Source organism: Peromyscus leucopus, chromosome 18 (assembly GCF_004664715.2).
Source record: "Peromyscus leucopus breed LL Stock chromosome 18, UCI_PerLeu_2.1, whole genome shotgun sequence".
In the NCBI taxonomy this organism is placed as follows: Eukaryota; Metazoa; Chordata; class Mammalia; order Rodentia; family Cricetidae; genus Peromyscus; species Peromyscus leucopus.
Genome location: NC_051078.1, coordinates 39,889,334 through 39,904,659, shown reverse-complemented (window position 1 = coordinate 39,904,659; position 15,326 = coordinate 39,889,334). Strand labels below are relative to the sequence as shown.

General features: G+C 41.0%; 1 protein-coding gene across 4 annotated transcripts in view; it reads right to left on the bottom strand.

Moving 5' to 3' along the window:
• The window catches only part of Scyl2 (SCY1 like pseudokinase 2), a 57,117-nt gene that overhangs the window by 28,732 nt on the left and 13,059 nt on the right, over positions 1-15,326 (bottom strand). For all 4 annotated transcript variants that reach the window (XM_028880315.2, XM_028880316.2, XM_028880317.2 and 1 more), the window contains exons 3-6: positions 7,313-7,470; positions 4,183-4,327; positions 1,896-2,045; positions 640-861 (exon numbers count right to left, since the gene is read on the bottom strand). In XM_028880315.2, the coding sequence (XP_028736148.1) occupies positions 640-861; positions 1,896-2,045; positions 4,183-4,327; positions 7,313-7,470 (675 nt within the window). The remainder of the gene's footprint in view (positions 1-639; positions 862-1,895; positions 2,046-4,182; positions 4,328-7,312; positions 7,471-15,326) is intronic.

Here is a 15,326-nt window from a genome sequence, read left to right as displayed (position 1 = left end):
CTAACTATTCTTCCAAAATGGCTAAAAACATCTTTAATACTGGAAAGTATTTCCATTGCTAAAGTAAGATGGGCAGCATTTTAGGTACTCTAGAAAATGCCATGATGAAAGTTGTAATGACCAGCTTTCAGAAACCTTTACAGAAATTATTTTTCCTGAATTGATTTTACACAAAGTACTTTTAGGAAGGTTCTGCAGATGCCATCTCCTACACAGGAATCCTCGAGATCAAGCCAGTCAGCACTCCAGCTTGTGGGAGGACGACTCCTACACCCTCACCTGGCTCTCAGGAGCTACGGCTGCTGCTGGGAAAGGGAAGGCTGTTCTAGGGATGGCCCCTGACATGTCTGTAACATGCCTGTAACATGCCAATGGATGAGCATGTACCCTTGAGTACATGGGCAGCACAAACCAAACTTGATGGGTTACTAAAAATCAAAAAAGGAGGAACATGAGTTGTGAGGACAGTTGGGAAGATGGGGTGGATCTGGGAAGATTCAGGGGAAGGAAAGGAATGAATATGATCAAAATATATGAAATTCTTAAAAAATTAATAAATATATTTTAAGAATTTTCTGTCTGTATTTTAGGAAAAAAAAAGCTGAGGAAACATGTAAACAAGTACTGACAGATAAATACCTGATCCAACTGTCTACTGAAACTCTTATAAATATCTTGCTTGTTGACTTCAAATATAGGTTTCCCTTTATTAAAGACAGCATACATAACAGTTCCTAAAGAATACATATCACTGGCTGTCTCACAGCTCACGGAGAGGATGTATTCGGGAGCCAAGTATTCAGGATTTGGAAGACACAATGACGGTAAGTTTGGGTCCCACTCTTTACAAGGAAACTTGGGCTGTAAGAAGACAGAAACGGGATGACAAGGTCAGAATGTCGAGTAACAGCGGAAGGCTTTACTCTTTTTAAATTTGCATTGACCCGGCCAGGTGTGGTGGCGAAGCCTTTAGTCCCAGCACTCAGGAGGCAGTGGCAGGTGGATCTCTTGAGTTCAAGGCCAGCTTAGTCTATAGAGTGAGTTCCAAGACAGCCAGGGCTATACAGAGAAACCCTGTTTCAAAAAATAAACAACAAAAATCTGTATTGAGTCAAGCAAGTGAAAATGCTACTACCACCTTTAACTCTAAAATTCCCAAATCACCAAATCCAGAAAATGCATCCAATAAACACCTAAGCTGTAACAGGGGCCCTGTCCCACTCGATGTCATAAGGAACCAATCAACGCAGGGCATGGCTGCCTAAAGCAGTGTTTCTAAGTGTGAATGGACAGGTGCCCTGAATCCCTGGGAAACCAGTGCTTGGGGGCAAAGAAGTGGGGCCCCCATCCCAGCTGCACACTCAGCACCCACCTAAAGGCACTGTCCCCATACCACACTGAGTTACTGTCAGGTTAAATAAGTAAACGTTGGAACCTTAGAAAATAAAAGGAGATGAGAACAAATAGAATGTAATCTATGCACGTGTGTATTGCCAAAGGACAAATTCAACCAATTTCTTAAATTAATAAAATACTTCAATAAATGTCAGCACATAATCACCATTATTGCCTCTGTGATCCCTGAGGAAGATCCCATATTCTCACAAACAGGCACCTGGTGTTAAGAGTTACAACATCAGTTTGTATATTTAGATTTCTAAGGAAGAAGTTCCTGTTTAACTAAGTCGACTGCTCGAGACAGCTACAGAATTAATCATCTGGAGAATACTCTCAGGCACAACCAACCCCAGGAGTTCTCTCTAGAGTTAGATGTACCAGTACACCATCATCGAGTCTCACACTCTACCAGACTGCCTGACATGTTCTAGTTCATTGCAGAGCCTACCACAGATCTCCAGGATTTAAAACAAATCCAACAGTAAAGCCATCATTACCTCTTGTTCAGAAGGATTGCTTGATGACACACAAAAATCAAAACCCATTATTTTCCAGGCTCCACTTTTATTCAAAATTATGTTTTCAGGAGTAACGTTCCCATGGACCATTTTCACACTGCTATGCAGAAACGACAAGCCTTCAGAAACCTGCAGTGAAAAACAAAACTACTCCTGAAAAAAATGACTGTAGATCGAACGAGACCTGCCGGCTCCCCAGTAAGTTTTCACAAGTCAGCTAGCAATCAAACTAGTGAGGGCAATCTTGCAACAAAACTCAAGTGCAGCCATCTATTAAGAAGTTCCTTTTCTAGCTGGGCGGTGGTGGCGCACGCCTTTAATCCCAGCACTCTTGGAGGCAGAGGCAGGCAGATCTCTGAGTTCAAGACCAGTCTGGTCTACAGAGTGAGTTCCAGGACAGCCAGGGTTACACAGAGAAATAGGTCTCAAAAAAAAAGGGGTGGGGGGTGGGGGGTGGAAGAGTTCCATTTTATAATAACAGAAAGAAGTTTCTGCTGCCTAAATTCATTCATTTCTGGAGTTCGAAACATAAGAATTCTCATTTAGTTACAGATAGTTACTATTTTTGTGCAGTTACACTTTATTTTTAAAATCCAACTTTTCTAAGTAGTAAGTACTATGCCTAGTTTTTAAATGTTTACTGTGCACTCACTGTCCCACTGATTAAATTGTAACATCTGTGTGAAGTTGACTATGGAGTCCGGTAAACAAACAGAAGGCTGTCTGTACAGGAAGGTCTGGCCAGGGAGTGCTCTCAGACTTCCAAGAAACCTCTGTCCCCGTCTTTCTCCTAGTCACTTTTTCCGGTCTCTCTTCCTGGCTCCTCGATTCTGTCCCCCAGGTGTTTCTCTAGGGCTCTCACGTTTGCATCACCCACCTGCTGACTGTTCCCAGCGGACCTCGCTGGGCCTCCGCGTTCACATCTAGACTTCAGTACCTGACCACTTTTTCTCCCCTCCACTCTCCTGTAATCCTGAGTCTCAGAGCAACCCGAAACTGAGTTTCTACCCCAAACTTAGTTCACTTCTCCTAGAATGCTTTCCATACTAGTTAATGCTCACTTGTTTTTCTATTTGCTAAGGACAAAAGCCCGAGTTATCCTGGTTTTCTGTCTTTTTACTTTAGCCAGTCAGCCAGCCATGGTGGCACATGTCTTCAACCCATAACCCCAGTACTCTGGAAGCAGAGGCAGGGGGATCTCTGTTGAGTTCAAAGGCCAGCTTGGTCTACATAGAAAATTCCAGGCCAGCCATGATTACGAACTAAGACCCTGTCTCAATAATAAATAATATACATGCAAATCATCTTATTTCCACTTTAAAATATCCCTGGATACACTGCAGGGTCCCCCACCTCCAATAAAACAAACAAAATCAACCATTTCAAAATGTATTAATGACCAAAAAACTACAGAGCTCTCAGAAAGACAATGGAGACATTTCAGGACGTAAGTTCTCCCGTCCTGGACGTAACATCAAAAGTACAGAAGGTGGGCGTGACATCTCCTCGGGTAAAGGCACTCACTGCCAAACCTGACGAGCCGAGTTCCACCCAGAACACACGGGAGAACCTACGCCCACAAGCTGTCCCGACCTCACACGTGCCCCCCCACTCAACACACAATGGTAAATCAGAAACGGTGTTTAAAACTTAGTAATACAATCTTTCAGAAGAACTCAGAATTTCCTAGTGAGTCTACTTCACGGTGCTAAAGGTTTTCCTTCTCTGGAAGGCAGAGGAAAAAAATCGTAAAATTGAGGCATGTATGAGAAGACTAATAATATCTTTCAATATATTCTAAATTTCCTTAAAGTTATTTTATTCTTACTAAATACCTTTATTTTCATTTTTAAAGTTTTGTTTATGAAATGAATCTACAGGATTCAAAAGAATTAAAAAGAACTTATCCAACATCCAATAAGTGGCCTTCCTCAAAGGTTACTATATATATATATATACATCAGTTTCATATATTTAAAATAACTTAGCAAGGCACTGTGGTTCAAGGCTAGTCTGGTTTATATAGCAAGTACCAGGCCAGTCAGGGCAACATAGTGAGACCCTAGTTTGTTTGTTTATGCGAGTACATAAAACAGAACTTAAGCCTAATGATAAAAACAACAACAACAATTCTAAGTTACGGAAATAATTTTCAAATTATTGTCAAGGACCAAAACTACATAAAACAGTTTACATGGTAGATAAATTTGGAACAGTGAAAAACTGTAAGAAAAAAACTTGTTTCATATTAAATGAAACTACATACCTGAAGCAGGCCATACTTAGTTTCTACATCATAAAGTTTATAATCCTTAATGTCTGGGGATATGGAAGAGGGTAGGTTTTCCCAGTTACCAAGCACATTGGCTAAACTGGCAAATACTGGTTCTGTACAAAACGCCAAGCAATCCCTGTTTCAAAACAGAAGAGGAATGACTATCATTGTACACATTATACAAATTAAATACAAATGAAATAGCAGATAACCTATCAAGTGTTAGTAAGAAACTTTGTGGTTTCTAACCCAGCATAATTATGACACCCCTCAACCAACAAAATCAAGTTTACACACAAATCACACTGGATAAATGATTCAGTCTTTTAAACTAAGTTCTGTGACAACTGAGATACACTTTATGTTAAATTTTAAAAGTCAAGAGGTAAACTATTTCAATTTTTCTTTTTAAATGATTGCCTAAAAGCCAAAAACCTGACTCAAAAACTACTCATTAAACCTATTATATATACACTTACACAGAAGGCTGTAATTCTCAGAGAGAGCCGCAGCTTTCTCACATCTGCCACAGGATCAAGTAGGGGGAGACAGGTCCCCAGTCTTTCTTCAACCAAAACTGCTTCATTTTATCTATTCTGCCCACCATTTTGAAAGGATTCAATGGTTTTTAAGTTTCAAATACTCTTCTCCTGATTTGTAAGATTTTAATGTTCAGAGAATGTTCCGAGGAATACTGACTGTGCCCATGTGAGAGAATGTTACCATGGATACCAACCGTCTGTGCCCATGTGAGAGAATGTTACCATGGATACCAGCCGTTTGTGCCCATGTGAGAGAATGTTACCATGGATACCAACAGTCTGTGCCCGTGTGAGAGAATGTTACCATGGATACCAACAGTCTGTGCCCATGTTGAGAGAATGTTACCATGGATACCAACAGTCTGTGCCCATGTGAGAGAATGTTACCAAGGATACCAACAGTCTGTGCCTGTGTCAGAGAATGTTACCACGGTTACCAATAGTCCACGCCCATGTCATACTGATCACCTCAAGCTTGGAAGACAGGTCAGATCTAGCCAGCCCTTGCTTTCCTATTTCTTTGTCCTGGTGATGATGCACACTGTCTCTGAGCCTCACTCTGTCCACTTGTCCTGGAGGGCTATGGTAAGAACCAAATGAGACAATCGTGCAAAGGCCAAGGCAGAGCACCAGTGGCTGGTGTGCATGCGCACTAAAATTAACCCTGCCATCATAATGACCAGGCATTCAGGGCCCAAGTCCCAACCCTTTAGCTCTTTATGCTTAGCAATGAAAACCTACAAAGTACCAAGGCTAAGCCGAGCTGCAGTACCAAGATGCCAATCATTTTACAGCAGCTATGCACTCTTATTCTGTGTCTGCCATATACTGCTTAACTTCTTCTGCCCTGAACCCAAGAAATGCAGGATCTAAAGCTATCATCTCAATCTTAGTAATATATTTAAAGTGAAGTTCTTTTCTAGAAGTGTCCCTCCTCCTATCATGTTTACTGCAATTTCTAAAAAACCTTATAACTAAATGTCATGAAGTAATCTCTGAATTGTGTCTCTTCCTGATGACAGAGATAAATTCCTAACTGTAAAGCCAGCAAGATGCCTCAACGGGTAGAACTTGTTATGCAAGTACCTGAGTTCAATCTGACCTGAGTCAGTTGACCTGAGTTCAATTCCCAGAACCCACACAATGGTGGGAGAACCGATTCCACAAAACTGCCCTCTGACCTACACCACACACACATCATGACATGTGTGCCAACACATCCATATCACACTCAAGTTAATACAAAAATGTTTAAGTTCCTAATTCTAGAATGTTGAAATCACTGTCTAAGAAGCTATAGGGATAAGCCCTTCTCGCCTCAAGAAACTTCAAATGTATTATGAGATATAAGCCAAACAGATCAAATTAACATAACAGACATTTTTATAATAAAGGATGTGAGCATACTTCTTGGTAGGCACAACATAGTATGACAGACAGACAGACAGAGCAAGCATAGGCTTAGGAAGCAAGCTGCTAACTCCCAGGTCTGCCATCCAAGCCAGAGTTGAAACAGTATTTCCAGCCCTCAAATCTGTGTAATTATAAAGCTTATGAGTTAAGGGATGCAAAGCATCTAGCACAATTTTGCACATGGTAAATGTCTGTGCCTTTGTATGCAGTCATGAGCGGAGAGTGTTACTGCGGATTTCAAACAATGAACTTTCAGAAACAGAACGTAATGCAGACAAAAGGAAAGCTGCCCCAGCTGAAGGCAGATGGGACGCCTGGAATCCTCTAGTTGCCTCCTCCTGCCTTATCCTTACCGTCCTAAAGGACACATAACACAACTGGCTGACAACGTAAGCCCTTCTGAATTAGGATGGAAACAATGGGCTAAGGAGGAGGGAGGAACCAAGTCTGAATAACTGATTATGAATATGTAGAAAAACTTGCAAAGCTATTTAAGGGTATTTAAAGGATTGGTCCAGTCAAGATGCATAAATCTTATTTTCTCATTATCTCAGCCACCTCTCCCAAGCTAATCTTTAAGTCCAACTGATGGTAAAATAAGTGAGGACCACAGACTGGCATACTGGACATAAAGGTTTAGTGTCTAGAGCAGCGCTTGACACACATGCAAAAGTGACGGCCAAAGAGTTAGTGAAAAGGAGACTGGAAAGTCTAGCCGATAGCAAGGCCATCTACTCCCAGGCAGTGGCTGTATTCCACAGCTCTCTAGGCAATTACCGACTCCTGACAACGTGAAAGTGCGAACACCACATGACACGCACAGGCTCGCTCCCTCGTTAGAGCTCCCTGGCTGCTCCCTCGGAGGACCAGGCTCTGCTCCCAGCACCACAGGGTGGCACACAACCACCGCCTCCACTTCCAGGGTGACACCCTCTTCTGGCCTCTGCGGGCTGTACACACACGGCGCACATAAACTCCCAAGCAACACACAGACACATAAAATAGACACACGCATGCACAATAACAAATTTTAGGGTAATAAATGGTCCATAAGAGCCCAACACTTACTTTTCAAGAAATTTTGTTGATAATATTTGAAATAGACCAAATAGTTACTTTTAACTCTTTATTCAGGACATTTCCTGTAGGAATTTTCAAAATTTTACCTTGACTCTTCTAAAGGGTGCTGGACAGTAAGAAGTCGAGGGTGGCGTAGCCGGGTGAGCTGCTGGACTCCTCGTTTTAAAGAATCGATGATTTGATCCTTTTCAAATTTTTGATATTTATCAATCAGCTTTTTATCAAACACAAAAACAGCCACTTCCTAATTAAAAAAAACATGTAGCTAATTTTATTAGAAAATATATGAAAGCAGTAAAATCATATCTAAGTGATCTAACAGTCTATAAACAAATAACTAAAACTAATATCATGGAAATTTTAGCAATACTGCAATAACATACCGATCAAAAAGCTAAGTAAAAAAATAAATAAATCTGAATATATTTAGAAGTATAAGACCCCAGGTCCTCAAATAATGAACACACTGGGAAAACCCCATCTTGAAATTGTCTTGTAAGACACACACACAAACTATGTAACACTCATTTCCCCATGTAGTACTCTTAAACGTGTTTTAAAGTGCTTCAAAATTCAAAATGCTGCTCATAATAACTTTCCAGCATTAAATTTAAAAGTTACGAGAGTCTCATATAGCCCAGGCTATGTAGGTTAAGGATGCCTCTACTTGGCCTGCCCCTTTCTGAATGGAGACGGGAGGGGAGTGGATGGGGAGGGGAGTGGATGAGAGTGGGGGGTAGATGAGGTGGTGGGGGTAGATGGGGTGGTGGGGTAGATGGGGAGGAGGGGTAGATGGGGAGGGGGGTAGATGGGGTGGTGGGGTAGATGGGGAGGGGGGTAGATGGGGAGGGGGGTAGATGGGGAGGGGGGTAGATGGGGAGGGGGGTAGATGGGGAGGGGGGTAGATGGGGAGGGGGGTAGATGGGGAGGGAGGGTAGATGGGGAGGGAGGGTAGATGGGGTGGTGGGGGAGGGAGCCGGAGAAGGAGAAGAGGGAAAACTGATCAGTATGTAAAAAAATGTTAATTGAATAAAATTTTTAAAAAGGATGCCTCTACTTGAAGGGCACTGGATCTACAGGTCTGTACCACCACACCCAGCTCCAGCAAATCTTGAAAAGGTCTTTACAAAGACAGGTTCTCCTTAGGAACGATCATCTACCCCAAACCCCCAATGTAAGGAGCTCTTCCGTGTGAATGACCTATCCTCCTCCTTCCTCTCCCCGTCCTCCATGGCAGTCACCGGACGGTCCACAGTCCAGGAGCCGTTCCCCCACTTCTCAGACCATTAACAGTTTTCCCATTTTTTGGTTTTATATTACACACACACACACACACACACACACACACACACACACACACACACCACTAAAGCCTACGTCCTCTTTGCCATTTTCATTTTCTCAGATACACAAGGAAAGTTGTTCTATTTACACGGTCTATGTGAGTCTAGAAACAGCGCATCAACAGGTGGCCGGCACTCCAGAAAGCTGGGAGCAATTGGCACAGACTAGTGGGTGTTTGCCAAGACTCTCTGAGCAGAGATCTTGAGTCTTCAAAGTCCCCTTCAAAAGCCTCAAATTAAACTGCTCCGTCACTATCAAAAGCCCGGAGTGCCTCCCATTCTACTAATTTGTCTTCTCTAATTATTTTCTGGGCTTTTGGTTTTTGCTTAGATATTAGGATTACTGTTTTTACAAGTTAGTCTGGAAGCCTACTTCACCTCAAGACTTTATTGAAAAATCCCAATCAATAGTTTTCTCAAATATAACAAGTTGGACACTCCACATACATAGAGAGGTGGGTTAAGGATTTTAGAGAATGAAGGCCTTAAAGAGAGGCAACACAGAGAGACAACCTAGGAACTCCAAGCACTTGGAAACCAAGACATGGACCATAATAAAACAGAACACAGCACTCAATATATTTATACAAGTTCAGACTAGAGTTTTGAGAAAGTTTCCCTCCCAACAACCAGCTGCCATTGAAGTTTTCAAACAGGAGAAGGGAAGATTTGATCCCTGAAGATCAAATAAACACTATAGAAATAAATGGCCACAATCCCTGACACACTATAAGCATCATGGAATACCACTAGCTTAAACACCAACACCTATCCTTTGTTTCTTTTCTACTACAAGTATCAATTTTCTGCTAATACCCATCTGATCAATGCTATACACCTGAGCAATGATCTGCACATTCAAGATCAAATAGTATCTGTGAAAGAAACAGGTAAGTTTCATGCCAATTTAGTAGGGACATTAATACATTAGGATTGTGTAAAATGGCACGGTATAAATCTAATGCCACTCCAATGTCAAAGACATTTAACACCGAAAATGTAACTAACAGTGGTTAAGGGTCTGATTTCCAGGGCCAGTAAAAATGGCTCTATGGTTAAGGACATCTGTCTCCAACCTATCCATCTGTGTTCGATCCCTAGGACCAGTGGTGGAAAGGCAGAATTATCATAGTATATCCTCTGACCTGCACATGAGTGCCATGGCAAGTGTGCCCACATTCACTGTCACCCCTCCCTCTAAGCAAATACAGGTTTTGTTTGTTTGTTTGTTTGTTTGTTTTTTTAAAGAATCCAATTTCTAGAAGCATGCAAGTCCAAACTGGAATACCACTCTTGCCACTTTTTCTTACACTGACCTTGAACTCAAACCTGGCTATTGTTATTTTCAAACCACAGTACTACAAGAGGAAATGAGGTGAGGAATAAACTTATGCAACAAGCCCTCTAGCTAAACTTGCAGGCATTAGTCTACCAAAGACTGAACGTATAAAGTGTTTCTCAAGTCAGCTGATTAATTACAGAAACAGGGAACATCTGCAATTATGTGTCATGTACTGGGCTAAGTACTTTTCAGGGATTATCCAATTCTTCACAGTATCCCATCAGACATATTATTTTATAGTCATCCCATTAAAAAAACGACACTGGCGAATGAATGTTGTAAAGACTCCACAACAAGAAAGATGAAGAGTCCGAGCCCAGGGCATCTAGTCTTTAATTCTAGAGCAAACACACCATTCTGTCAGAAATAACACAGTATAAATAAAGAGAATTCATATGATACATACCTTTGGGGTAGGTGTCAATGAAGTTGAGTGACAGCTTTAAATTTCATATACAGGTTGCATAACCCTTATACAAAGAAAACTGTTTGGGACCAGGGTTGTTCCTGAGACAGACACAGGATGTTACAAATGTGTGAGCTCTCTTGCGGATGGGACGAGAGTCTAGGCATGAAGTCCACTATGTTTACATACACTTTACACACAGCCTGAAGAAAATTCTTTAAACAGTATTTAGGCACTGGTTTTTAATGCAATCTGCTCCATGAAATCAGGTGTAGAATTTTCTACTTAACACATGTCACTCAAATTGTTAGAAGCAGAACATGTTGGGTTTAGGTTTTTAGACTAGGGATACTCAAACTGTACATCTACAGCACCTTACCTCTTTGACTATTAAGAAATACAGCACAACCAGAAAGAAAAAGTCTCACAGGATCCTAACTAAATCTAAAAACAAGTGGCCTCAAAGTCTAGGTTCCTACCTCACTGTTCACTTGTGTTCATGTGGAAAGAATTATTTTAGAAAGTGTTCTTCTACAACACCTTTTATAAATGCATCTAATTTAAGTGTGTTTTTCACAGTGTCTTTTTAAAACGTATCACATGAAACGGCTCTGGCACTCACTCTTGCCATTTCCCTGCTCTTAAAGAAGAACACTCCAGTTCAGGAGGAAAAAGAAACAATTCTATCAGAAGATCGTAAATTTCCTGCTCCAGGTCAGAGGACAGATTCCTCCCCCATAAATCACAAGAGCTTATCAACTAGCTTTAAAACTTTTCTTCTTCAGTTAACTACAATTAATCAATTTCAACAAAATTGCATTGTTAACCTCGTCAAGCCTCTTGATGACTCTGTAAATTAAATACCTACACTTTTAAACTTTTCATTGGAATATATCAATGTCATTCCCAGCTTGTATTTTTATTATTTTGCTATCATATTGAGCAACCCTAATTTGAAGATCTGAAACCTAAAATGTTCCTAAATTGAAACCTGGATGCTCAGAAAATTTCAGAGTTCAGATATGAAAGGTACTCAACAAGTCAAGTCTACAAATATTCCAAAACCCTAAAAACCTCTAAAATCTGAAATACTTCTGGTCACACAAACCCATGAAATGGCAATTAGTCAGTACTCGCCACTCTGCTAACACCACTTCCATAAAAATCCCTGTACCTGTGGCCTTGCAGACATTCCAAGTTTTTGTAGCACAAAACAATATCATAGACTGTAACAATGTCTTAGACCTAAAAGATTCTCAAATGTTTAGTGTCTACTGATTATCACTGAAGACTAGCAATTAGCACAATTTTTATTATCATTTTGAATTAATTTTTTCATTGTATCAATACAAAGTTTCAAGTATACAAGAGAAATGAAACCATATTATTCACTACATGATTAGGCAAGAGAAGCTGGGTGGGTGTCGCTGGCACATGCCCGTACCTCTGCACTCACTCGGCTGAGGTAAGAAAGGATCACCAGGTTGAGGTAAGCCTAGCCTAAACAACAAAACCCTCTTTCAAAAACACAAAAATGAAAAAGCGAAACAAAAAGTTTGGGCACAAAATATATATATATATATATATATATATATATATATATATATATATATATATATATATATATATCTCACACTCACTTGTACTCATATGCATAAAAATAAATAAATCTTTCTTTAAAGTGAAAATTCAGAAAGTGGTATTCCATTGTTTACTCACTGCATACATTAAAAGTACTGTTTTCCCCTGTGACTAGATTGGGTTCTGCCCTAGGGCCTATGACCAATGTTATTATTCTAAATGAGTATCTGCTTAATGACTAGACCTATAGACCAGAGCACCTCTCAACCCCATCAGAGAAGCTTCTCTTTGCGGTAGATGGCGATTAATATTAATTAATATTAATAATAGTAGTTGATCAATTGGTCAACATCTAAAAAGTGTAGCGACTATGCAGTGCTCAGCCATAAATGAGGCAAACATATCACATCCCTCCCTCCCAAAGCTCAGGAAGGAAAAGGTGGTGTATTAGTCAGGGAATGACTTCCAACAAGGGCTAGTTATGAATGGAAAGTCCAAGAATCTAGTAGCTGCTCAGTCCCCCAAAGCTAAATGTCTCAGCTCTGGGACTGCTGGGATTTTGAAGGAAATCAATGTGTTGATGGAGGTGAGGGCAATCAGGCGAAGAACAAACTCCACTGTCCTTATATAGGCTTCCAGTAGAAGGTGTGGCCCTGATTAAAGGTGTGCCTTCCAGCCTCAAGATCGAATCACAAGTGTATCCTCCAGTTCTGGATTACAGTTCATTCCAGTTATAGTCAAGTTGACAACCAAGAACAGCCATTACAGGTGGGTAGATTGTAAGAGCCAGAAGTAGTTGGTAACACCAAATAAAGTGTTTTCCAGAACACAACAAGGCAGATGCACATATGAGCTCCCAGCAATTTCCATGGTGTGCACAAGAGCTATGCAAGCTCCAGCCAGGCAAAAGTCACATTACAAAGTGGGCATCCGCTCCTGCCACTAGCTGAGGAGCCAGTGGCACTGGACAGCTGCTGGGAGAGGGAGAGGGAGAGTCGGTTTCTCTAACAGTGTGACACCCAGGAGGTCAGCCCATGCCAGAGCAGGCCCCGCTCTGGGAAACACACTGGACTGGACGGGAAAGAAAAAAAGGAAGAAATCTCAAAGTTGGGAGGGAAGTGATGCAAGGTGGAAGAGGATGGTTACAGGAAGAATTGAGGGAATGAATGTGTTCAAAACACATTGTATGAAATCCTCACGTAATAAAAAAATTAAATACTATTTTCTTATAGTATTTAATTAGCCTAACTTTAAATAAAAAAAAAAAAAAACTAAAAAATTATTGAAAAAAAATGGCCAGTTGTGGTAACACACTATAATACTAACGCCCCAGAAGCTGAAGCAGGAGGACCTGATTTATAACTTTTAAAGCTCCTTGCTTGGCTGAAGTCTGCCAAAAACAATATAGTTCAAGAAATAAATCTAAATTATATAATGAAGTGTGCAGCCATCTCAGAGCTACCAGGGATGTAAAACTGGATGTAAAACTAAAAAGAATAACTGTGACAAGGTTGGTAGGGATGTAGAGAAACTAACAGCTGGTCAAAGTCTACAAGGGTCCAACCACTGAAAAAACTGGTGCAGAACACACAGAGCAGTGTAGGATTCCACTGGAATGTGTCGGGTACTCTGTGGTGGTTTGAAAGAAAATGGCCCCCAAAAGGAGCGGCACTATTAGGAGATGTGACCTTGTTGGAGTGGGTGTGGCCTTGTTGAGAAAGTGAATCACTGTGCAGGCAGGCTTTGAGGTCTCATATATGCTCAAGCCACGCCCAGTGAGACAGACCACTTCCTGTTACCTGTGAGTCAAGATGTAGAACTCTCAGCTCCTTCTCTAGCACCATGTCTGCCTGCATGCTGCCTTGCTTCCTGCCATGACCATAATGGACTGAACCTCTGAACTGTAAGTGAGCCGCCACAATTAAATGCTCTTCTTTATAAGAGTTGCTGTGGTCATGGTTGTCTCCCCACAGCAATAGAAACCCCAACTAAGACAACATCTAAGAGCATTCCAACAGTTCTTAGGTAAAGAAAACCTGCCAACCCCGTATGACAGCACACACCAATAATCCCAGCACGAGGAAGACAGAGTGAGAAATACTGTGGGTTGAAGACCCCGGGGTTGCAGACACCAAAGACAAATCATTCAAAACTGTATTTCCATTTGGTTTTGTTTGCTTTGCTTTGTCTTATTGGTCTTTTGCTTGTTTTGTTCTGATTTTGGGGGTTTGTTGCTGTTGTCTAAGACAGAGAACATAAGCTAGGTGGGTAGAAAGGATCTGGAAGGAGTTGACAGGAAATATGATCAAAATGTATTTTGTGAAAAAAGTTAATTAAAAAAACCCAGAAACTATGTCGTCCACACACACTGGTTTATCCAGATACTTCCCACTCCCCAAAGCAACACATTAAGGAAAGAATGGAATAGAGCAAGGCCTCCTGGGAGAAGCCGCTCATACATGGTCAACAGCTGGCAGCCGACTGTGGCTCTGACATCTGTGCCTGGCCTCCTGCTCTGTGAGCAGCAACAGAAGCTTCCACCTCACTTACCAAGGCATTTTACCATGTGGACCCTGACATCAACACCAGCCCCTCAACTCTCTAGTGAGGCATAAGACACTAATAAAAATGTGTTCTCTAAGTCTGGCCTGGATTTTCATCTTATTCATAGTCACTGCATAACAATGTGTTAGTCATCAAAGTACACGACAGTACCCCCCAAAATTATACTGCCTAATAATATCAAAGTTGTCATAGTTTATTAATGACACTACGATATTCCTACAATGAAGAAATCAATATTTCTTACAATAGATCTTAGTCATCAGCAATATATGGCTGAAAATGACTACAGGAGCAATCTGTACTAATGCTGTAGAAGACTGTCCATTTACACCTTCATGATGATTTCTCAGCGAGGCCATACTTAGTAACCACTCACTTGTTAGACAGACTTAGTGAGTTGAAAGAGAAAACAAGGTTCAAAACTGACAATTTACATCAACCATCGTTTAAGAGACAGATCAACTTTGGATCTCAATAGATTTCCAACCAAATGGCAATTAAAAAAAAAAAAACAAGAAAATAATATTTCTACAGAAATTTAAACCTGGATTTTTGTTTTGTTTTGTTTTGTTTTTCATGACAGGGTTTCTCTGTGTATCCCTGGCTGTCCTAGAACTTGTTCTATAGACCAGATTCAGGGATCCACCTGCCTCTGCCTCCTAAGTGCTGGGATTAAAGGCATATGCCACCACTGCCCAGCTAAAGCTGGATATTTCCAAAAGAAACTGCTAATAAATTGTAACACCAATTGCGCTACAATTGCCAACAAGCCTGAGGACCTGACTTCCAACCCCAGGACCCACACAGTAGAAGGGAAGAGGCATCAATTACATGTTGTCCTCCACCACAGGGGCACAGTTGTA